The 25,918-nt window shown below is 46.0% G+C and overlaps 2 protein-coding genes across 3 annotated transcripts in view; one reads left to right on the top strand and one right to left on the bottom strand.

Moving 5' to 3' along the window:
• Window positions 1-25,918, top strand: part of NOVA2 (NOVA alternative splicing regulator 2) — a 78,328-nt gene that overhangs the window by 31,900 nt on the left and 20,510 nt on the right. For both annotated transcript variants that reach the window (XM_083515907.1, XM_083515908.1), the window contains exon 3: window positions 23,478-23,644. In XM_083515907.1, coding sequence (XP_083372033.1) covers window positions 23,478-23,644 — 167 coding nt within the window. The remainder of the gene's footprint in view (window positions 1-23,477; window positions 23,645-25,918) is intronic.
• The window catches only part of NANOS2 (nanos C2HC-type zinc finger 2), a 136,303-nt gene that overhangs the window by 27,224 nt on the left and 83,161 nt on the right, over window positions 1-25,918 (bottom strand). The gene's annotated exons all lie outside the window — the stretch shown is intronic.

Here is a 25,918-nt window from a genome sequence, read left to right on the forward strand (position 1 = left end):
TGCGCAGCTATCCCAGGAGCCAGAACAGCAAGAGGGATTGCTGCTTTCACTGCACAGCGATCCCTCTTGCTGTTCTGGCTTCTGAGATTCAGAATATTGCTTTTCTTGTTTTCCTCCTCCAAAAACTAGGTGCGTCTTGGGGTCTGGTGCGTCTTATAGAGCAGAAAATACGGTAATTACTGAGGACTCCCTATTTTTCAAAAGGCAAGCTACGGAAAAGGAACAGGAAACTCAGCCTGGGCTGGCCAGCTAGGGAAACAGATTCAATAGCAGGAAACACTCCTTCTGATAAGCAGGCCAGAGGAACGCAGGCATGGCCTTTGCGCTGCAGCCACAATATGTGTTTGCCCAGATTTATCCAGATTTGGGAGCTGCCGTCTGATTCCCTCCCCCACCCCCGGGCTCAAAGAGGGTCAGGAAAGGAACGAAGCACCCAACAGGAAGGGGAGCAGGAGGCAAAGGGGCAGTTTCGGAACGGGGGAGGCCTTTAAAAGACAGAGGAACAAGCAGCAGGGCTAACTCATGGGAAATTTGGGAGAAATGCTGGATATAAATTTGTCCTTGGGGGTGGGTGCCCGAGGGCTCCCAGAGCAGGCTTGCTAGGAAGATCTCTCAAGTTCCTAGCCCACAATGAGGTAAAGGAGCTCATCCACCTGCACTTAACAAGGGGGAAAACTTAAGGTTACACTAAACACACTTTTCAGAAAAGCAAGCTGGCTGCTTGCGTTTTATTATGAAGGGAAAGCAGCCGTGTGGGCCCCGATCCAGACTGTGCTCCGAGCAGCTGGAGGGACTTTCTGTAGGAAACTTGCACGAGTCCTTTGCCCGGATTTTGGCTCCGTGGACCTGTGAAGTGGCCAGCTTAAGCGAGCTTTTAAAATACCACATTTAAGAGAAAGCATAGTTTGGTCTTAAATCACTTGGGCACATCAAAAATTCAATAAGGCATGTGGGAAGAAACAGCCCTCTTCCAGTTTGTTGTTTGTTTAGTCATTTAGTCGTGTCCGCCTCTTCGTGACCCCGTGGACCAGAGCACGCCAGGCACTCTTGTCTTCCACTGCCTCCCGCAGTTGGGTCAAACTCATGCTGGTAGCTTCGAGAACACTGTCCAACCACCTCGTCCTCTGTCATCCCTTTCTCCTTGTGCCCTCCATCTTTCCCAACATCAGGGTCTTTTCCAGGGAGTCTTCTCTTCTCAGGAGGTGGCCAAAGTCTTGGAGCCTCAGCTTCAGGATCTGTCCTTCCAGTGAGCACTCAGGGCTGATTTCCTTCAGAATGGAGAGGTTGGATCTTCTTGCAGTCCATGGGACTCTCAAGAGTCTCCTCCAGCACCAGAATTCAAAAGCATCCATTCTTCCAGTTTACAAAAAGAAAACACACAAAAAAACCCAACCCTGGTCATTCAGAGGCCATTTTTACTCACCATAAGCGAGTGATATATATTTTTTGCAAGCGTGTCCTAGGAATACAGGTTTGTTTTATACAGTAATGACAATTATTTGACTTGTTTTTCGCTTTCTGGATCTCTGTGCAGTGGACAGGGAGAAGGAGAGAGGGCTGTGAATGAGTCAGAATTTGTTCTCCCACACCTAGAGACAACTTCTGTGCCACACTGGTCCTAGTGCCATGGCTGTGGCTCCAGTCAAACAATTAAACACCAACAAATCCTACCCTCCAGGCAGCGGCGTAACTGGTCGCTCGGGTGCCCGGTGCTGTGCGTGTGTCCCGCAGCTGGGGGCAGAGCGAGCCGCCCATGGGGGTGGGGCAAACCAAGGCAGGGAGCGCTGAGGGCGGCTGAGGCGGTGGGCAGACGTAAGCCTCGCGGTGCTTGAAAAAGCAGCATGGAGGTTGCAGGCAGTGTGCCCGTCGCCTCCCCCTCAGGAGAGACACAAGCCTCAGGCACGCTGCAGGCCCCGCAGTGTGGCGCACAGTGCCCCCCACCTCACCTAGCTCCCAGTGGCTCTCAAGAGTCTCCTCCAGCACCATAATTCAAAAGCATCAATTCTTCGGCGATCAGCCTTCTTTATGGTCCAGCTCTCACTTCCATACATCACTACTGGGAAAACCATGGCTTTTACTATACAGACCTTTGTTGGCAAGGTGATGTCTCTGCTTTTTAAGATGTTGTCTAGGTTTGCCATTGCCTTTCTCCCAAGGAGCAGGCGTCTTTTAATTTTGTGACTGCTGTCACCATCTGCACTGATCATGGAGCCCAAGAAAGTAAAATCTCTCACTGCCTCCATTTCTTCCCCTTCTATTTGCCAGGAGGTGATGGGCCCAGTGGCCATGATCTTCGTTTTTTTTTATGTTGAGCTTCAGACCATATTTTGCGCTCTCCTCTTTCACCCTCATTAAAAGGTTCTTTAATTCCTCTTCACTTTCTGCCATCAAGGTTGTGTCATCTGCATATCTGAGGTTGTTGATATTTCTTCCGGCAATCTTAATTCCGGCTTGGGATTCATCCAGCCCAGCCTTTCGCATGATGAATTCTGCATATAAGTTAAATAAGCAGGGAGACAATATACAGCCTTGCCGTACTCCTTTCCCAATTTGGAACCAATCAGTTGTTCCATATCCAGTTCTAACTGTAGCTTCTTGTCCCACATAGAGATTTCTCAAGAGACAGATGAGGTGATCAGGCACTCCCATTTCTTTAAGAACTTGCCATAGTTTGCTGTGGTCAACACAGTCAAAGGCTTTTGCATAGTCAATGAAGCAGAAGTAGATGTCTTTCTGGAACTCTCTAGCTTTCTCCATAATCCAGCGCATGTTTGCAATTTGGTCTCTGGTTCCTCTGCCTCTTCTAAATCCAGCTTGCACTTCTGGGAGTTCTCGGTCCAGATACTGCTTGAGCCTTCCTTGTAGAATTTTAAGCATAACCTTGCTAGCATGTGAAATGAGTGAAATTGTGCGGTAGTTGGAGCATTCTTTGGCACTGCCTTTCTTTGGGATTGGGATGTAGACTGATCTTCTCCAATCCTCTGGCCACTGCTGAGTTTTCCAAACTTCATGCCTCTTCCAGACTCCCTGTTTATTGAGCACTCGTCTTGGCTTGCTTGATAAATGTTTGTGGGAGGGAGGTTATACGACATTTATTGTTGTTAGCCGCCCTGAGCCCGGCTTCGGCTGGGGAGGGCGGGATATAAATAAATTTTATTATTATTATTATTATTATTATTATTATTATTATTATTATATCAGCTCTTTATTGAGCATTCGTTCTGATTTGTTTGCAGGAAGGTAGGTGTGTGTGTGTGTGTGTGTGTGTGTGTGTGTGTGTGTATATATATATATATATATATATATTTGCTTTCGTAGATTTTCACGGGTATAGGAATGCAGGTTTTGGTGTCTTCGGGTGTCTTCCCGTGTAAGAGTTGGGGTGTCTAGGCGACGTTTCGACGAGGTCTCACTCGTCATCTTCAGGCTGGTGCTTTCGGCTTCTTGTTACTGGAACAGAGCAGGATCTCAGTGTTTGAGTTCCTATAAATACTGTTGAGGGGGTGTGGTGTGTGGCCTCCAACGTTCTGGGCAGAGAGGAAGTCCCAGGTTAGTGTGCCTTTTCTTCTTTTGTTCCTTAATTACTTGAGGGATATCCTGAGTGATTTCTTGAGTGATATTCTGAGTACCACTTAGGTGGGTCATTAAGTGTGGATTAGTTGCTAAAGCTTTCGTGTCTTGACCTCTTGAGCTTGTGAAGAGTTTTTCTGAGAAGATGGCTGTACTGCACTTAGTTGTGCTCTGGCTTGGCTTCGTGTATAGGGGCGAGCTGTGGTTTTGTGCCCTGTGCCCACCAGATCTGTGTCGGGACTGCAGGGGGGTGCAGCATCTGGAGGTGCCACCATGGTCTGGCTACTGGATGGTGTCTGCAATTTATCTGTGGAGAGGGTCTGGGTTTGGGTCTGGTGTGGTTGATTGGTGATGGCGTTCTGTGTGCCTCTGGTTCTGGTGTCGGTTTTTGTGGGGAGGGCTAATTTCCAGATGTCTGGCAGGCGGGACGTGTCGTCACGCTTGTTCATGTTGTGAGGGTGTTTCTCTATCTCGATGGCTTCCATGATTATTCTCTTGTGGTGATGTTCCATGTTAAAGAGCAATTTGGAATCTGCAAAATTAATTTCGTGTCCTGTTTCTTTCATGTGTTGGAAAAGAGAGGAAGTTTTTTCTTCTTTTTTGACGGCATTCTTGTGTTCTGCGATACGTGCATTTATTCGTCTGTTTGTTTGTCCAATGTACGTGGCTGGGCAGACTTTGCAGGGTATTTCATAGACCCCTTGGTTTTCCAACTGGATTTTATCTTTGGGGTTTCTGAGGATATTGGCTATTTTTTGGTTGGTGCAAAAGGCTGTTTTGATATTGTGTTTATGGAGGATTTTGCTAATTTTATCTGTAGTGCCCTTGATATAAGGAAGGAGGGCCATGCCGTTGTTTTCTTCTGTGTCTTGGTTTTTGGGGGGTGTTTCTTTTTGGATTAGCTTCGTAACCTTATTTTGCTGGTATCCATTGGCGATTAACACATTTGAGAGATTCTGTAACTCAGTTGTCAAGTGGTCTTTGTCAGCCAGGCGTTTGGTTCTGGAGATGAGAGTCTTGGCTACGGAGTTTATTTGTGCAGGGTGGTGGTGTGATTGTGCATGTAAGTAGCGGTTGGTGTGTGTTTTTTTCCGGTAGATGGTGTGTCCTAGGGAGCCATCAGGTTTTTTGTAGATTAGGACGTCAAGGAAGGGAAGTTGGTTGTTGGCTTCTATTTCCATAGTGAATTGTATTTTGGGGTGTAGGCTGTTGAGATGTGTGAGGAAGCTATCTAGTTTTTCTTTCCCGTGTGGCCAAATTACAAAGGTGTCGTCAACATATCTGAGCCAAAGTTTGGGTTTGTGTTCTGACTTGTCTAAAGCATTGGTTTCAAAGTGTTCCATGTACAAATTTGCGATGACCGGTGAGAGGGGTGATCCCATAGGTGCTCCTTCTATCTGTTTGTATCTTTGTCCGTTGTGGATGAAGTACGTGTTGGTTAGGCAGTGGTTGGTCAGGTCCAGGATGTATTCGGGGGGATTGTATTTGTTTTGAATGGCTGTCAAGGCTTCATTAATGGGCACTTGTGTGAAGAGAGATACAACATCGAAGCTCACAAGTAGGTCATCGGGATGTAGGTTTTGCTTCTTTATTGTTTCTATGAACTGGAAGGAATTAGTAACGTGTGAAGCGATGGATTCCGCATAGGGCTGAAGTTGCTTAGCGAGAAATTTAGCGAGATTTTGTAGAGGTGAGCCTATGGAGCTGACTATTGGTCTGAGTGGTGTTCCTTCTTTGTGTATCTTGGGGAGACCGTAGAGTTTGGGGCATCTGGATGATTTTTCTCTGGGGATGATTCTTAGCTGGATTTCTTCACTGATAGGAGAGGCTTTTATTTTGGATTTGGTGGTTTTTTCCAGATAGGTGGTGGGATCTGTTTTTATAGGTTGGTAGGTAGGGTCTTGGAGTAGATTTGATAGTTTTGCTTGGTAGTCCGATGTGTTCATCACAACAGTGGCATTACCTTTGTCTGCTGGGAGAATGATTATGTTGTTGTCTTTCCTCAGGTTGGTGAGTGCTTTCTGTTCTTCTTTGTGTAAATTGCTTCTGGGTGGTTTGCTGGAGCAGAGGATGTTGGTGACTTCAAGTCTGATTTTATTGGCTTCATCTGGGTTGATTTTGGTTAGGCTAGCTTCGACTCCGCATATGATGTTTTCCGTGGGGATGCGTCTCGGGGCGACTGCAAAGTTGAAACCTTTGGAGAGTACTTTGGTTTCAGTTGAGGTGAGGATCCTGTCTGATATGTTATGTACTGTTTGTTTCATGGGTTGTTGTGGAGGGTGGCTGGGCTTCTGGCGTTTCTCTAGTTTGTGGAGTTTGTTGGTGTGTCTGTCTGTCTTATGTGAGGTCTCAGTTTCAGCTCTCCAGACGGCTAGTTGTTTGCATTTGTCCCAGAGTGCAGGGTGGATTTTGTTACAGAGTTTGAGGTGAAGAGTGAGCAGATCTTTGTTGGTTTGGTTTAGTAGGTATCTTTTCTTATGTATTTCGTTTCTGATTAGGGATAGTTCAGTTCGTTTCAGGATCCTTTCGGTAGCTGGGGTTTTAGAGTGGAATTTAAGTTGGAAGCATGTGGGAATTAAGTTGTTGTCTCGGCAGTTGCGTAGGAACAAGAGATCACATAAGATGGTGGCTCTTCGGATTTCTAGTTTCTCGTAGGTTCTTGTCAGCTGGAAGGTTTCCTCCCCGTAGAGGTGAGATATTTGCTTTCGTAGATTTTCACGGGTATAGGAATGCAGGTTTTGGTGTCTTCGGGTGTCTTCCCGTGTAAGAGTTGGGGTGTCTAGGCGACACTTGGGGTGTCTAGGCGACCTCAAACTCTGTAACAAAATCCACCCTGCACTCTGGGACAAATGCAAACAACTAGCCGTCTGGAGAGCTGAAACTGAGACCTCACATAAGACAGACAGACACACCAACAAACTCCACAAACTAGAGAAACGCCAGAAGCCCAGCCACCCTCCACAACAACCCATGAAACAAACAGTACATAACATATCAGACAGGATCCTCACCTCAACTGAAACCAAAGTACTCTCCAAAGGTTTCAACTTTGCAGTCGCCCCGAGACGCATCCCCACGGAAAACATCATATGCGGAGTCGAAGCTAGCCTAACCAAAATCAACCCAGATGAAGCCAATAAAATCAGACTTGAAGTCACCAACATCCTCTGCTCCAGCAAACCACCCAGAAGCAATTTACACAAAGAAGAACAGAAAGCACTCACCAACCTGAGGAAAGACAACAACATAATCATTCTCCCAGCAGACAAAGGTAATGCCACTGTTGTGATGAACACATCGGACTACCAAGCAAAACTATCAAATCTACTCCAAGACCCTACCTACCAACCTATAAAAACAGATCCCACCACCTATCTGGAAAAAACCACCAAATCCAAAATAAAAGCCTCTCCTATCAGTGAAGAAATCCAGCTAAGAATCATCCCCAGAGAAAAATCATCCAGATGCCCCAAACTCTACGGTCTCCCCAAGATACACAAAGAAGGAACACCACTCAGACCAATAGTCAGCTCCATAGGCTCACCTCTACAAAATCTCGCTAAATTTCTCGCTAAGCAACTTCAGCCCTATGCGGAATCCATCGCTTCACACGTTACTAATTCCTTCCAGTTCATAGAAACAATAAAGAAGCAAAACCTACATCCCGATGACCTACTTGTGAGCTTCGATGTTGTATCTCTCTTCACACAAGTGCCCATTAATGAAGCCTTGACAGCCATTCAAAACAAATACAATCCCCCCGAATACATCCTGGACCTGACCAACCACTGCCTAACCAACACGTACTTCATCCACAACGGACAAAGATACAAACAGATAGAAGGAGCACCTATGGGATCACCCCTCTCACCGGTCATCGCAAATTTGTACATGGAACACTTTGAAACCAATGCTTTAGACAAGTCAGAACACAAACCCAAACTTTGGCTCAGATATGTTGACGACACCTTTGTAATTTGGCCACACGGGAAAGAAAAACTAGATAGCTTCCTCACACATCTCAACAGCCTACACCCCAAAATACAATTCACTATGGAAATAGAAGCCAACAACCAACTTCCCTTCCTTGACGTCCTAATCTACAAAAAACCTGATGGCTCCCTAGGACACACCATCTACCGGAAAAAAACACACACCAACCGCTACTTACATGCACAATCACACCACCACCCTGCACAAATAAACTCCGTAGCCAAGACTCTCATCTCCAGAACCAAACGCCTGGCTGACAAAGACCACTTGACAACTGAGTTACAGAATCTCTCAAATGTGTTAATCGCCAATGGATACCAGCAAAATAAGGTTACGAAGCTAATCCAAAAAGAAACACCCCCCAAAAACCAAGACACAGAAGAAAACAACGGCATGGCCCTCCTTCCTTATATCAAGGGCACTACAGATAAAATTAGCAAAATCCTCCATAAACACAATATCAAAACAGCCTTTTGCACCAACCAAAAAATAGCCAATATCCTCAGAAACCCCAAAGATAAAATCCAGTTGGAAAACCAAGGGGTCTATGAAATACCCTGCAAAGTCTGCCCAGCCACGTACATTGGACAAACAAACAGACGAATAAATGCACGTATCGCAGAACACAAGAATGCCGTCAAAAAAGAAGAAAAAACTTCCTCTCTTTTCCAACACATGAAAGAAACAGGACACGAAATTAATTTTGCAGATTCCAAATTGCTCTTTAACATGGAACATCACCACAAGAGAATAATCATGGAAGCCATCGAGATAGAGAAACACCCTCACAACATGAACAAGCGTGACGACACGTCCCGCCTGCCAGACATCTGGAAATTAGCCCTCCCCACAAAAACCGACACCAGAACCAGAGGCACACAGAACGCCATCACCAATCAACCACACCAGACCCAAACCCAGACCCTCTCCACAGATAAATTGCAGACACCATCCAGTAGCCAGACCATGGTGGCACCTCCAGATGCTGCACCCCCCTGCAGTCCCGACACAGATCTGGTGGGCACAGGGCACAAAACCACAGCTCGCCCCTATACACGAAGCCAAGCCAGAGCACAACTAAGTGCAGTACAGCCATCTTCTCAGAAAAACTCTTCACAAGCTCAAGAGGTCAAGACACGAAAGCTTTAGCAACTAATCCACACTTAATGACCCACCTAAGTGGTACTCAGAATATCACTCAAGAAATCACTCAGGATATCCCTCAAGTAATTAAGGAACAAAAGAAGAAAAGGCACACTAACCTGGGACTTCCTCTCTGCCCAGAACGTTGGAGGCCACACACCACACCCCCTCAACAGTATTTATAGGAACTCAAACACTGAGATCCTGCTCTGTTCCAGTAACAAGAAGCCGAAAGCACCAGCCTGAAGATGACGAGTGAGACCTCGTCGAAACGTCGCCTAGACACCCCAACTCTTACACGGGAAGACACCCGAAGACACCAAAACCTGCATTCCTATACCCGTGAAAATCTACGAAAGCAAATATCTCACCTCTACGGGGAGGAAACCTTCCAGCTGACAAGAACCTACGAGAAACTAGAAATCCGAAGAGCCACCATCTTATGTGATCTCTTGTTCCTACGCAACTGCCGAGACAACAACTTAATTCCCACATGCTTCCAACTTAAATTCCACTCTAAAACCCCAGCTACCGAAAGGATCCTGAAACGAACTGAACTATCCCTAATCAGAAACGAAATACATAAGAAAAGATACCTACTAAACCAAACCAACAAAGATCTGCTCACTCTTCACCTCAAACTCTGTAACAAAATCCACCCTGCACTCTGGGACAAATGCAAACAACTAGCCGTCTGGAGAGCTGAAACTGAGACCTCACATAAGACAGACAGACACACCAACAAACTCCACAAACTAGAGAAACGCCAGAAGCCCAGCCACCCTCCACAACAACCCATGAAACAAACAGTACATAACATATCAGACAGGATCCTCACCTCAACTGAAACCAAAGTACTCTCCAAAGGTTTCAACTTTGCAGTCGCCCCGAGACGCATCCCCACGGAAAACATCATATGCGGAGTCGAAGCTAGCCTAACCAAAATCAACCCAGATGAAGCCAATAAAATCAGACTTGAAGTCACCAACATCCTCTGCTCCAGCAAACCACCCAGAAGCAATTTACACAAAGAAGAACAGAAAGCACTCACCAACCTGAGGAAAGACAACAACATAATCATTCTCCCAGCAGACAAAGGTAATGCCACTGTTGTGATGAACACATCGGACTACCAAGCAAAACTATCAAATCTACTCCAAGACCCTACCTACCAACCTATAAAAACAGATCCCACCACCTATCTGGAAAAAACCACCAAATCCAAAATAAAAGCCTCTCCTATCAGTGAAGAAATCCAGCTAAGAATCATCCCCAGAGAAAAATCATCCAGATGCCCCAAACTCTACGGTCTCCCCAAGATACACAAAGAAGGAACACCACTCAGACCAATAGTCAGCTCCATAGGCTCACCTCTACAAAATCTCGCTAAATTTCTCGCTAAGCAACTTCAGCCCTATGCGGAATCCATCGCTTCACACGTTACTAATTCCTTCCAGTTCATAGAAACAATAAAGAAGCAAAACCTACATCCCGATGACCTACTTGTGAGCTTCGATGTTGTATCTCTCTTCACACAAGTGCCCATTAATGAAGCCTTGACAGCCATTCAAAACAAATACAATCCCCCCGAATACATCCTGGACCTGACCAACCACTGCCTAACCAACACGTACTTCATCCACAACGGACAAAGATACAAACAGATAGAAGGAGCACCTATGGGATCACCCCTCTCACCGGTCATCGCAAATTTGTACATGGAACACTTTGAAACCAATGCTTTAGACAAGTCAGAACACAAACCCAAACTTTGGCTCAGATATGTTGACGACACCTTTGTAATTTGGCCACACGGGAAAGAAAAACTAGATAGCTTCCTCACACATCTCAACAGCCTACACCCCAAAATACAATTCACTATGGAAATAGAAGCCAACAACCAACTTCCCTTCCTTGACGTCCTAATCTACAAAAAACCTGATGGCTCCCTAGGACACACCATCTACCGGAAAAAAACACACACCAACCGCTACTTACATGCACAATCACACCACCACCCTGCACAAATAAACTCCGTAGCCAAGACTCTCATCTCCAGAACCAAACGCCTGGCTGACAAAGACCACTTGACAACTGAGTTACAGAATCTCTCAAATGTGTTAATCGCCAATGGATACCAGCAAAATAAGGTTACGAAGCTAATCCAAAAAGAAACACCCCCCAAAAACCAAGACACAGAAGAAAACAACGGCATGGCCCTCCTTCCTTATATCAAGGGCACTACAGATAAAATTAGCAAAATCCTCCATAAACACAATATCAAAACAGCCTTTTGCACCAACCAAAAAATAGCCAATATCCTCAGAAACCCCAAAGATAAAATCCAGTTGGAAAACCAAGGGGTCTATGAAATACCCTGCAAAGTCTGCCCAGCCACGTACATTGGACAAACAAACAGACGAATAAATGCACGTATCGCAGAACACAAGAATGCCGTCAAAAAAGAAGAAAAAACTTCCTCTCTTTTCCAACACATGAAAGAAACAGGACACGAAATTAATTTTGCAGATTCCAAATTGCTCTTTAACATGGAACATCACCACAAGAGAATAATCATGGAAGCCATCGAGATAGAGAAACACCCTCACAACATGAACAAGCGTGACGACACGTCCCGCCTGCCAGACATCTGGAAATTAGCCCTCCCCACAAAAACCGACACCAGAACCAGAGGCACACAGAACGCCATCACCAATCAACCACACCAGACCCAAACCCAGACCCTCTCCACAGATAAATTGCAGACACCATCCAGTAGCCAGACCATGGTGGCACCTCCAGATGCTGCACCCCCCTGCAGTCCCGACACAGATCTGGTGGGCACAGGGCACAAAACCACAGCTCGCCCCTATACACGAAGCCAAGCCAGAGCACAACTAAGTGCAGTACAGCCATCTTCTCAGAAAAACTCTTCACAAGCTCAAGAGGTCAAGACACGAAAGCTTTAGCAACTAATCCACACTTAATGACCCACCTAAGTGGTACTCAGAATATCACTCAAGAAATCACTCAGGATATCCCTCAAGTAATTAAGGAACAAAAGAAGAAAAGGCACACTAACCTGGGACTTCCTCTCTGCCCAGAACGTTGGAGGCCACACACCACACCCCCTCAACAGTATTTATAGGAACTCAAACACTGAGATCCTGCTCTGTTCCAGTAACAAGAAGCCGAAAGCACCAGCCTGAAGATGACGAGTGAGACCTCGTCGAAACGTCGCCTAGACACCCCAACTCTTACACGGGAAGACACCCGAAGACACCAAAACCTGCATATATATATATATATATATATATATATATATATAATTTGTTTACCGCCCTTCATCTGTAGATCTCAGGGCGCGGTTCACAGGTTAGATGACATCACATCAAGCAGTTTCTTTTCTTTTCTTTTTTTAAAAAAATGTTTTTATTAACAAATTCCACATAACAAATTGTCAAAACGTATCATATTCGTTATTTCCCCCCTTTTCCCCCACCCCGCTTCAATCCTGCCCCCAGAGACTTCCCTCAGCTCCTCTCAGCACATATTACTCTCTGCATTTTCTAACATTACCTATCTACCGTGTTATCAACTAACAAATTTGTGTACGTTTATTCAAAACCTGCCAAGGGGTCCAATTCATTTTGTTGTCTTTTTAGATAAGTTGTAAAAAGCTCTTCCTTAAAGTCACAGTTGTCCTTGTCCTGCAATTTGTATGTCATTTTAGCCAACTCTGCGTAGCTCATCAATTCTTTCTTTCGTTGGGACATCAAGCAGTTTTCATCTCACATTTCCCTCCCCTTTCCGTAATGCAGTGAAATATACTCAGAGTCGCAAAGTGATTTCATGCTCTTTATTCAGCTCATAGTGGTGAGGAGGAATGAATGAATGTCCCCTCCAAGTATCTGCTTTATATACATTATTTACACAATGGGCTGCACATGATTGGCTAATTCTGGAATTCTACTGTAAGCCAATCAGGTTGTGGATTCACTTATATCTGGAGCATGATTGGGTGGTTCCTGCCAACCAATCATACTGCTGCATTGTTCTAGGACCAATCAGACTGCTGCATTCTGAATCCTATTATTCTAGGACCAATCAGACTGCTGCAATTTGGATCCTATTGTTCTAGGACCAATCAGACTGCTGCAGTTTGGATCCTATTCAACTCAGTACATAACATGCAGGATGTTGAATTTTATTTTATTTTTTGAAGGAAAAAAAGTGGGTTTGTTGTAGAAAAGCACAAACTCCACAAACCGTGTGGCAAAAATTTGCCGGCGTGTGAGTGAATCCGAGCGAAGTTTGGAAGTGGCTCGCCTGCCGCAAACTGGGAAAAGTTTTGGGATGTTCTTGGGGCCACACAGCTGTGGCAGGCACAAAATTCCTGCCAGGAGCGCCATGGCAGCCCAACTTGGCCCTGCAGGGTAGCGTGGGGGGGGGATACCCCCTTCTGCCTCCCCTCCCCCTAATTTAGCCCTCTTCCGGCAGCTGTCTGGGTTATCCAAAGGGGCCTTGTGTGCTTTGATAGCTTAGATCCCTGTTCTATTTCTCTCTCCCTCTCAGAGGCTAAGAATATGCCAGGTTCCCTCCACACCCCTTCCTATTTATCCAGTGCTGACTAACACTTGGCTGGGCCAGTCCTATTGTTCCCGGGAAAGTGCAGCCCTTGTTGTCGGTAGCTTTTGTGGGATGGTGGAGAAGGCAGGGGGCAGGCAGTGGGTCCTTTGGCTCACCTCTGCAGTCTCTGCTGCTCTGCTCTTGCAGAGTCAGGCAGAGGACCGGGCCAGGTAGATAATGTGCCCCCCCCCCTTTTTTACCCTGGGAATAACTCATAGCTGTCAACCTTCCCTTTTTTTGCGGGAAATTCCCTTAATCCAGTGCTGTACGTAATGATATGGTTTTTTTCTGTAGATGTGTGGGTTTTTTTCGTTTTTGTTTAGTTTTGTTTTGTTCCCTTTGCTTTTTTTCTTTTTCTTTTCTGTTTTTGTTTGTTTGTATGTTCCGTTTTGTTTGTTTGTTTAGTATTATTTTGGATTCAATGTTTGTAATTTTTGTTATGATTCTGCATTGAAAATAAATAAATAAACTCTTTAAAAAATAAATAAATCCAGTGCCGTTTCCCACTGCTTCCTGCTGCTAACCCGGATTGTTAGATATCCCGTAGACTGTCCCCGGGACAGGTGAGGCTGCTGATCCCTTGTTTTCAAATCTGAAAGTTGGTAGCTATGGGATAACTGAAGTCTTATAAATAAGTATATAAATAATTTTCACAAAAGTTATGCTGACAAATACCGTATTTTTCGCTCTATAAGATGCACCAGACCACAAGACGCACCTAGTTTTTGGAGGAGGAAAACAAGAAAAAAAAAGATTCGGAATCTCAGAAGCCAGAACAGCAAGAGGGATCGCTGCGCAGTGAAAGCAGAAATCCCTCTTGCTGTTCTGGCTTCTGGGATAGCTGTGCAGCCTGCATTCGCTCCATAAGACGCACACACATTTCCCCTTACTTTTTAGGAGGGAAAAAGTGAGTCTTTTAGAGCAGAAAATACGGTAATTTTATTTCGAAGCTTGAACCGTATCTGCATATAAAGACAAAATGGAAAATACAGTAGTACCTCTGGTTATGTACTTAATTTGTTCTGGAGGTCCGTTCTTAACCTGAAACTGTTCTTAACCTGAAGCACCACTTTAGCTAATGGGGCCTCCTGCTGCTGCCACGCTGCCGGAGGACAATTTCTGTTTTCATCCTGAAGCAAAGTTCTTAACCCGAGGTACTATTTCTGGGTTAGCGGAGTCTGTAACCTGAAGCGTCTGTAACCTGAGGTATCACTGTAGATAAATACTCTGACCGAGGCCCCCTTTGGAATCGGAGGTCCGGGCCAAGTGACCCATATGCCCCCCCCCCCTGTCTGGGCTTGCTGCTCTGTGGTCACCCATGTTGAGCTCATAGCTGTCAACCTTTCCTTTTTGGGGGGGAAATCCCCTTATTCCAGCTCCGTTTCCCGCTGTTCTCCTGGATTGTTAGATATCCCGTAGACTGTCTCCGGGACAGGTGAGGCTGCTGATCCCTCATTTTCAAATCTGAAAGTTGACAGCTATGGTTGAGCTGCTTATAAGAAAGCGAAAGAGGAGCCTTGCTCCTTCAGCATCCTGGCCGGCTGGCTAGCCGGATGCCTCCTGGAAGATCGCAAAAAAAGGTCAACAGCAGCCACACACACACACACACACACACACACCCCCCTCCGTTTCTCTGTTCCCAGCATTACAAGCCCTCTGAGGTAGACTGCCCTTGAACTCGGAGGCTTCATTTCCTTTAACGCAGCTACCGGCGTTCAGGAACGCGGCTGTCAACAAACAGCCGCGTCGGAAGCAAGTTGAGGGGAAGCACATCCAGGTGAAAGTTGGAAACATGAGTCACGTGTATGGATTTAAAACAGGCGCTTAGTTGAAAGGAAGTGGCGGTTGTGTGTGTGTGTGATCTGCTGTTTGTTAGCCTGAATGGATGGCTAAAGTATGCTGAACATGCAAGGGGAGGGGTGTTCCTTCATTAGTGCTTGCCAAAGGGGCTGGAGCCATGCAAGACACGTGGGGGCTTTGGAACGACCGACATCTTCTTTGAAATGTGTTCTCTGAAGATAATGCTGTGTGCATTGGAAGGAATTGGGGCCAGACAAATTCATGGAAGATAAGGGATCAATGGCTACTAAGGTTGTTGCTGTTGTTTAGTCGTTTAGTCGTGTCCGACTCTTTGTGACCCCATGGACCAGAGCACGCCAGGCACTCCTGTCTTCCACTGCCTCCCACTGTTTGGTCAAACTCATGCTGGTAGCTTCGAGAACACTGTCCAACCATCTCCTCCTCTGTCGTCCCCTTCTCCTTGTGCTCTCCATCTTTCCCAACATCAGGGTCTTTTCCAGGGAGTCTTCTCTTCTCATGAGGTGGCCAAAGTATTGGAGCCTCAGCTTCAGGATCTGTCCTTCCAGTGAGCACTCAGGGCTGATTTCCTTCAGAATGGATAGGTGTGATCTTCTTGCAGTCCATGGGACTCTCAAGAGTCTCCTCCAGCACCAGAATTCAAAAGCATAAATTGTTCAGTGATCAGCCTTCTTTATTATGGTCCAGCTCTCACTTCCATCACTACTGGGAAAACCATGGCTTTTACTATACGGACCTTTGTTGGCAAGGTGATGTCTCTACTTTTTAAGATGCTGTCTAGGGTTACCAGATTTTTTTCAATGAATCCAGAGACACTTTTAAACTTCCTACTAAAAAAATGGATTTTGTCAGGGGAGCTGACTTGTAAATCCAGGTACTGTCCCCGAAAAACGGGGACGTCTGGTAACCTTATACTAATGGCCACGTTCTCTCTCCCCTGTCGGCAGCAGCATGCCTCTGAATGCCAGTGCCTGGAAACCACAGTTGGGGAGAGCTCTGCTCTTCCACTCGTGTCAAATTCCTGCCTTGCAGTGGGTTGGACTAGAAATAATAATAATAATAATAATAATAATAATAATAATAATAATAATAATAATTTTATATATACCCCGCCCTCCCCAGCCAAGACGGGGCTCAGGGCGGCTAACACCAAATATAAAACAATTGATTGAAATACAGCTTAAAGAATAAGATTAAAATACAACATTAAAACATTAAAATGCAACCTCATTTCAGTGGAAACGCAATCAAAAACTTTTTGGGGGATGAAAACGTCAAGTCTTCACCAAGGCCAACTATCCAGACTGGTCCTACATGGGCCAGAAAAAAGTCCCCAAAGAGGAGTTCCATCACAGAAGGAAAAAGGAAAGAGGGGGAGGGGATCAAGTTGATTCTAAGCCAAAGGCCAGGTGGAACAGCTCTGTCTTACAGGCCCTGCGGAAAGAAATCAGATCCTGCAGGGCCCTGGTCTCATGAGACAGAGCGTTTCACCAGACCGGGGCCAGTGTTGAAAAGGCCCTGCCTCTGGTTGAGGCTAATCTGACTTCCTTAGGGCCCAGGACCACTAGGATGTTGCTATTTATAGACCTTAAGGTCCTCCGTGGGGCATATCGGGAGAGGTGGTCCCGTAGGTACGTGGGTCCTAGGCCGTGAAGGATGACCTCCTGGGATCCCTTCCAGCCTGATGGTTCTATGATTCTATTTTTAGTAGTCTTCCTGACCATTTGTGATGAAACCCCAGCTGACATGGCGTGTGTGGTTTGTGGTGCCTGCAACATTGCAAATATTGACTCCTGTAAGCGCTGACTCCTGGTCATTGGAATGAGTTGTGCGCCTTACAGGCGTCAGCCATCCCCATAACTTGATTTTGACGCAAGCCGTTTCGGGCCCTTCAAAGCAGCGGTCTTTTCTTGTTTGTTTGTAAATATTCAATAAACCATTTCCATTCTTTTATAAAAAGTTTGTTATCTTGGTTTCTTATCATTCCAGTAAGTTTTACCAGTTCTGCAAAGTCTGCAAGTTTTTGTATTCATTCTTCCTTTGCTGGGTCTTCTGCTTCTTTTGGGGCAAGTAACATTCTTGCTGCTGCAGTACCATACATAAATAAGTTTCTATACATTTTAGGTATATATAATCCCCAGCTTTTTTTTTTTTAACAAAGGTTATTTTAAACATCCTTTTCATTTCATTATATATCGTTTCCCAGTAAGCTTTAACCTTACTACAAGACCACCACATATGATAAAAAGAACCTTCTTTCTCTTTACATTTCCAACACTTATTCGATTGAGATTTGTACATTTTTGGCAACTTAGTGTTAGATACCTCTGATATATCGCTTTCGTACACTTTTCTCTTAGACCGTAACATGCTGTAAATTTTATATCCATATTCCACCATCGTTCCCATGCTTCCATATTTGAGGTTTTTGTGTCCATGTGGCAAGGCGAAGGAAGCAGCCTCTGTGAATGATGGTCCCCATTTCAAATTTTGGCTGAGCTGTGCGTTTTGCACCTGCCAAGCACCATTGCGGATCAGTGTGCCTACACACCCATTGTGGGGCTGAGGGCACAGCCCTTTCACAGCTCAGTTCAAATCTCACCTGAGCTTCAAACTAAGGAAGTCTGTGTCTCTCAGCTCCCTTCTTTGCGGGATGAAAACACTCGCCTAACCTCGCAGAGCTGTTGTGAGGGCCGCCTGGCGAACTTATTGATGGGTTGTGTACAGAATGCTTGGCTACGTGGACATTTATGTTGGACTCACCATATCATCCTCATTAGGAATCGTGTGATCTTTTGATGAATTAAATCTAAGAATTAATATTAATTCTTGTTGTCGTTTAGTGGTGTCCGACTCTTCGTGACCCCCTGGACCAGAGCACGCCAGGCACTCCTGTCTTCCACTGCCTCCCATAGTTTGGTCAAACTCATGCTGGTAGCTTCGAGAACACTGTCCAACCATCTCGTCCTCTGTCGTCCCCTTCTCCTTGTGCCCCCCATCTTTCCCAACATCAGGGTCTTTTCCAGGGAGTCTTCTCTTCTCATGAGGTGGCCAAAGTAGTGGAGCCTCAGCTTCAGGATCTGTCCTTCCAGTGAGCACTCAGGGCTGATTTCCCTAAGAATGGATAGGTTTGATCTTCTTGCAGTCCATGGGACTCTCAAGAGTCTCCTCCAGCACCAGAATTCAAAAGCATAAATTCTTCGGCAATCAGCCTTCTTGATGGTCCAGCTCTTACTTCCATACATCACTACTGGGAAAACCATAGCTTTAATTAATAATAAATAGGAATGCCTAAAACGAGAGGTAGGGACGTGGGTGGCGCTGTGGTCTAAACTAAGGTTACTAGATTTTTTTCAATGAATCCAGGGACACTTTTCAACTTCAATGGATTTTGTATGGGAACTGTCCCCAGGAAACGGGGACGTATGGTAACCTTAGTCTAAACCACAGAGACCAGGGCTTGCTGACCGGAAGGTCTGCAGTTTGAATCCCCGCCACGGGGTGAGCTCCCGTTGCTCGGTCCCTGCTCCTGCCAACCTAGCAGTTCAAAAGCACATCAAGTTCAAGTAGATAAAGAGGTACCACTCTGGCGGGAAGGTAAACGGCGTTTCCGTGCACTGCTCTGGTTTGCCAGAAGCGGCTTAGTCATGCTGGCCACGTGACCTGGAAGCTGTACGCCGGCTCCCCCGGCCAATAAAGCGAGATGAGCGCCGCAACCCCAGAGTCGGCCGCGACTGGACCTAACAGTCAGGGGTACCTTTACCTTTAAAACGATAGGTGCTCGAGTGAATATCTGCCCCACCCCAGGGACTCTGGCTACTAAAGGTAATGGGGCCCTTTATATGTTGTTGCTGTTTTTTTGTGTTGAATATATGCTATACAGTGGTATCTCGGGATGCGAACGGGATCCGTTCCGGAGCCTCGTTCACATCCTGAATAGAACATAAGACGCGACTGTGCATGCGCGGGTCGCGTCTTGCTGCTTCCGCGCATGCGCATGATGTCATTTTGACTGCGCATGTGCGAGCGGCGGAACCAGGAAGTAACAAGTTCTGTTACTTCTGGGTCACTGCAGAGCGCAACCCGAAAATACTTATCCTGAAGCATATTTATCCCGAGGTATGACTGTATGGTAATTTGTGGACCTAATAGGTATCTCAAGCCATTTGCACATGTTCCCCTGCAACCAGTCCATGCAGAATGTAGGCACCCTATACAGTGGTACCTCGGGTTAAGTACTTAATTCGTTCCGGAGGTCCGTTCTTAACCTGAAACTGTTCTTAACCTGAAGCACCACTTTAGCTAACGGGGCCTCCTGCTGCTGCCGTGCCGCCGGAGCCCGATTTCTGTTCTCATCCTGAAGCAAAGTTCTTAACCCGAGGTACTATTTCTGGGTTAGCAAAGTCTGTAACCTGAAGCGTATGTAACCTGAAGCGTATGTAACCCAAGGTACCACTGTATATAGAAAGGAGCAAACCCATGATATTTTAGGGAGCAGGCTAGCAGGTGGGGCCCATGACTTACATCATAGGAGCCTACACAACACAAAACACTGTTGCTGTATGTAGGATTTTTAAATTGTTTTTTATCTTATATTTTGGAAATATACATCCAGGTTTTTTCCCCTTAAATCTTTTTTTGGGGGGCCCAAGAGAGTGGGGCCCTAAGCTATACCTTGTTTAGCTTATACGTAAATCCACCACTGATTGTACACTCTGCACCTGCTCAGAGATAGCCTTTCTCTTTGGTAACCCCCTGGGGTTAAACCCTGGCTTCCTACGCCACCCCTCCCTATCCGAAAAGAAAGCTACTGGGGCTGAAGCCTAGGAGGGCTGGACTTTTTCTAGCTCAGTTTTTGTATTGTACGCAGACCCTCCTTGCGCAACGGAAGCCAGCTTTCCACCCACCCTTCTTAGCAGGGGAGGGGACCACGCTTTGCTTCTGCAGACAAATTTGGCGTTTCCCATTTGCCCCGTTGCCCAGGGGACGGTCTCCCTCCCTCCCTCCCTCCCTCCCCCACTGAGCGAGCTGCATTCTCTCTTTTTTGCAGAGGAGGGGTCTCCTCTTGTCCCTGGGAAGACAGGCCCTTGAGGCCTGCAGCAGCAGCAGCAGCAGCAGCAGATTGCAAGGTGGTGATGGGGGAAAGGAGGAGGAGGAGGAGGAGGCTGCTGTGGGTTGCCATGGCAACTCTGTGGCAGAGATGTATTGTTGAGGCAGCATCTGTGGGGAAGGCAGGGAGGAGAAGCAGAAGATGCTGGCTTTGGGATGCTATGTGTGTGTGTGTGTGTTGTGTTGGAGAATGTGAGCACTCAGCCTTCTGGTATCCATGGTGCTGGCTCTTGGCCTTCTCAGGTGGCCTCAAATATTCCCCGTTTTTTGTTCCTATGTACACACACACACACACACACACACACACACCCTCTGATACTTGCTTGCTCACTCTCTCCCCTCAGTCGATGCGATAAAAGGCAGGCTGCATTTTTATAAATAGCCGTCTAAGGACAGGAGTCCAGTCTTTGCTTTTTACGAATCGCAGCAGCCAGCACAATTTTCTAAGGACCAGCTAGCAGGGGAGATGGGACAGAACAGACTTCTGGTTGCAGTCGAGGGGCCACCTCCCAGACCCCTGTTTTTGTGCAGACATTGGGGGCTCCTGGGTACCCCTGGGCTTTTAAACCTGTGATGCAGCCAGCAGCGGCCATCTGCAGGAAACCAGCAAGCAATATCTGAGTACAAGAGGCCTTTGTGGCTTCCACCAACTTCAGAGGCCTCTTATTGTAGAAGCAGAACATAGCCTCCATGGCTGTTGTTGTTGTTTACTCGTTTAGTCATGTCCGACTCTTCGTGACCCCTGGACCAGAGCACGCCAGGCACTTCTGTCCTCCACTGCCTCCCGCAGTTTGGTCAAACTCATGCTGGTAGCTTAGAGAACACTGTCCAACCATCTCGCCCTCTGTTGTCCCCTTCTCCTTGCGCCCTCCATCTTTCCCAACATCAGGGTCTTTTCCAGGGAGTCTTCTCTTCTCATGAGGTGGCCAAAGTATTGGAGCCTCAGCTTCAGGATCTGTCCTTCCAGTGAGCACTCAGGGCTGATTTCCTTCAGAATGGAGAGGTCTGATCTTCTTGCAGTCCATGGGACTCTCAAGAGTCTCCTCCAGCACCAGAATTCAAAAGCATCAATTCTTCAGCGATCAGCCTTCTTTGTGGTCCAGCTCTCACTTCCAGACATCACTAATAGAATATTCCAAAAGAGGGTGTAGCTGGCTGGAGAGAACCTGGAAGAGAATCACTCAACACCATACCTTTCTTGCCCTGATTTGGCCACAGTGATTATTGCGCCGGCTTGATTATTGTAACTCGCTGTACACGGGGCTGCCCTTGAAGCTGACCCAGAAACTCCAGCGGGTGCAGAATGCCGCGGCGAGGCTTCTTACGGGGTCCTTGCTGTGGGATCACATTCACCCAGTGCTTTACCAACTGCACTGGCTCCTGGTGGAGTACAGGGTAAGGTTTAAGGTGCTGGTTTTGACCTTTAAAGCCCTATGCGGCTTAGGATCCACGTACCTACGGGACCGCCTCTCCTGGTATGCCCTGCAGAGGACCTTAAGGTCCACAAATGACAACATTTTGAAGGTCCCAGGTCCCAAGGTGGTTAGATTGGTCTCAACTAGGGCCAGGGCCTTTTCAGTACTGGCCCCGATTTGGTGGAACGCTCTATCACAAGAGACCAGGGCCCTGCAGGACTTGACATCTTTCCGCAGGGCCTGCAAGACAGAGCTGTTCTGCCTGGCCTTTGGTTTGGACTCAGTCTGACCCTTATGTTTCCCTCCCCTTATGGTTTTGATCCATAGGCTACTTTAAAAATGAGGCTGCATTTTAAATTGCATTTTAACCTGTATCTTAAATTGTGTTCCCCCCCCCCTATTATGTTTTTATTGTAATTTTACTGGTGTTAGCCGCCCTGAGCCCAGCTCTGGCCGGGGAGGGTGGGGTATAAATAAAATTTATTATTTATTATTATTATAACATTTGCAGTCTGTTAGTATTTGTATTGCTCAAAGCACGACACCTTTACAGCATTTGATTGTCTCCTTCCTTCTGCCTTGTTCCTTTGTTGTCGTGATAAGGGAAGAGACCATAGACCAGTGACAGAGCCATGCTGTCCTGGCAAACACCTTTCTGTGCTCACCAGAGCGCCAATACTGACCTAAAGCCTGTCCTGTGGAACTCCCTGCCTATAGATGCTCACCAGGAAGCGTCCCTGCCTTCTTTTGAGTGTCCTTTAAAAACTGGGCCATCTAGCCAGGCCTTCGCAAGACGATTTCCCCCTTTAAACCAGCCAGCATCTACTGATGTTTCACGGTTTTGAATTAGGTTTTATAGATATTTAAAGACTGGCCTTTAAAATTGCATGTCATACGCTGTAAGCGGCCTGGTGATATTTTAAGAAAGAGCGGGTGGTACATTTCCAAATAATTATAAATAAACAAATGGACAATTAGCCCAAACTGGTATAAGGCATCTTCTGTTACTCACTTGCTCGCAGTCTTCTGCACTAAAGTGCCTTCCTCCTATTCCCTTGTCGATCTTCTCCTCCTTACCAGAACACTGTCTGTCTGTCTGTTTGTCTGTCTTACCTTCCATTCCTTGTACCCTCCTTCTTTCAGCTGAGAGAATAATAATAATAATAATAATAATAATAATAATAATAATAATAATAAATATTTATACACCACCCTTCCCAGTTTAAAAACTGGGCTCAGTTTTTAACTGACAGCTAACAGCAAATACAGTGGTACCTCGGGTTAAGTACTTAATTCGTTCTGGAGGTCTGTTCTTAACCTGAAACTGTTCTTAACCTGAAGCACCACTTTAGCTAATGGGGCCTCCTGCTGCTGCCGCCGCACGATTTCTGTTCTCATCCTGAAGCAAAGTTCTTTACCTGAAGCACTATTTCTGGGTTAGCGGAGTCTGTAACCTGAAGCGTCTGTAACCTGAAGCATATGTAACCTGAGGTACCACTGTATAAAACACTGATTAAAATACGACTTTAAAACAGCATAGAATACAACATAAAATGCAGCATCAATATCAATAAAATTCTAAAATTCAGGGGTTATTTTTTTTTGGGGGGGGACAAAAAAACAGCAACAAAAACCCAGTCAGTAGACATCAGATGATCACCAGGGCTAACTGGCCAAGTTGGTCCTACTAGGGCCAGCAAGGAGACCCAGGCCTCAGGCCAGCCCCACCTGTGGGGTCGTCATCTTGCAGCCCCCGAAACTCCATTTAAAAACCTCTCAATTGTTTTCTCCCCAATGCAGGGACCACGGAGCGCGTGTGTCTGGTTCAAGGCACAGCGGAAGCCCTCAACGCCGTCCACAACTTCATCGCCGAAAAGGTCCGGGAAATCCCCCAGTCTGTAGTGAAGCCGGAATCGGTCAATATCCTGCAGCCTCAGACAACTATGAATCCTGACCGAGCCAAGCAGGTGAGCAAGCGTGGGAGCAAATCACTTGTTTGTTAGAGGGGTTGGGAGCTGGGAGCTTCAGGTAAAGAGACCCCTGACCGTTAGGTCCAGTCGTGGACTCTGGGGTTGCGGTGCTCATCTCGCTTTATTGGCTGAGGGAGCTGGCGTACAGCTTCCGGGTCATGTGGCCAGCATGACTGAGCCACTTCTGGCGAACCAGAGCAGCGCACGGAAACACCGTTTACCTTCCCGCCAGAGCGGTACCTATTTATCTACTTGCACTTTGACGTGCTTTCGAACTGCTAGGTTGGCAGGAGCAGGGACCGAGCAACGGGAGCTCACCCCGTCACGGGGATTCGAACCGCCAAACTTCCGATCGGCAAGCCCAAGTGGCTCAGTGGTTTAGACCACAGCGCCACTCGCATCCCCTTTCCGCTAAGTTAAAAAGGTAAAGGGATCCCTGACCATTAGGTCCAGTCGTGGCCGACTCTGGGGTTGCAGCGCTCATCTCGCTTTATTGGCCAAGGGAGCCGGCGTACAGCTTCCGGGTCATGTGGCCAGCATGACTAAGCCGCTTCTGGCGAACCAGAGCAGTGCACGGAAACGCCGTTTACCTTCCCACTGGAGCGGTATCTATTTATCTACTTGCACTGGTGTGCTTTCGAACTGCTAGGTTGGCAGGAGCAGGGACCGAGCAATGGGAGCTCACCCCGTTGTGGGGATTCAAACCGCCGACCTTCTGATCGGCAAGCCCTAGGCTCTGTGGTTTAACCCACAGCACCACCTGTGTCCTTGGGAGCTTCAGAACGCCCCTTAAAAAATTGTAAGGGAATCTCGGCTGGATTAGGCCAAAGGCCAGCTTGTTTCAGAAGCAGGGAACCTTATTCCTGGGTGCCAAATGTTGCAGCCCCCTGGGATCACCAACTGAGGGTTGCCATAATTCACAAAGTGAAAATCCAGACAGAAAGTCATTGAACTTTTTCGGGCAGAGCTGTTGAGCTTTTTAGTTTAGTGATGGCTGAAGCTGACCAAATGAGCTATTTTTAAGGAAATTCATCGCAAATTTCAAGGAGTTTCAAGGAAATTCACTAGATTCCCTCTCCCCACACACCGCGCCAACTCTACTTCGCACCCCAAGTGTTTTTTGCCTGGCTGGAATGTGTCCTTCAACTCTAATAACATCCCTTGCTTGTCTGGATTAAGGAAAGAGAGTTGTTTGTGTGCGTGCAGAAATATATCTATCAATCATCTATCTATCTATCTATCTATCTATCTATCTATCTATCTATCTATCTATCCATCTATCTATAATCTATCATCTAGCTAGCTAGCTAGCTATCATTCTCTCTCTCTCTCTCTCTCTCTCTCTCTCTCTCTCTCTCTCTCATCTATATCTATCAATCATCTATCTATCATCTATCTATCATCTCTCTCTCTCTGTCTCTGTCTCTCTCTCTCTCTCTCATCTATATCTATCATCTATTTATCTATCTATCTATCTATCTATCTATCTATCTATCTATCTATCTATCTATCATCTATCATCTATCATCTATCATCTATCTATCTCTATCTATCTATCTATCTATCTATCTATCATCTCTCATCTAGCTATCATTCTCTCTCTCTCTCTCTCTCTCATCTATATCTATCAATCATCTATCTATCTATCCATCTATAATCTATCTATCTATCATCTAGCTAGCTAGCTATCATTCTCTCTCTCTCTCTCTCTCTCTCTCATCTATATCTATCAATCATCTATCTATCATCTATCTATCTATCTATCTATCTATCTATCTATCTATCTATCACCTCTCTCTCTCTAATCTATATGTATCTATCATCTATCTATCTATCATCTAGCTAGCTAGCTATCATCTCTCTCTCTCTCTCTCTCTCTCTCTCTCTCTCTCTGTCTCTCTCTCTCTCATCTATATCTATCTATCATCTATCTATTTATTTATCTATCATCTATCTATCATCTATCTATCTATCTATCTATCTATCTATCTATCTATCTATCTATCTATCTCTCTATCTATCATCTCTCATCTAGCTATCATCTCTCTCTCTCTCTAATCTACATCTATCTATCTATCTATCTATCTATCTATCTATCTATCTATCATCTAGCTAGCTAGCTAGCTAGCTATCATCTCTCTCTCTCTCTCTCTCATCTATATCTATCTATCTATCATCTATCTATTTATCTATCTATCATCTATCTATCTATCTATCTATCTATCATCTATCTATCATCTATCATCTCTCATCTAGCTATCATCTCTCTCT

Source organism: Podarcis liolepis (assembly GCF_965112155.1).
Source record: "Podarcis liolepis genome assembly, chromosome: 7".
In the NCBI taxonomy this organism is placed as follows: domain Eukaryota; kingdom Metazoa; phylum Chordata; class Lepidosauria; order Squamata; family Lacertidae; genus Podarcis; species Podarcis liolepis.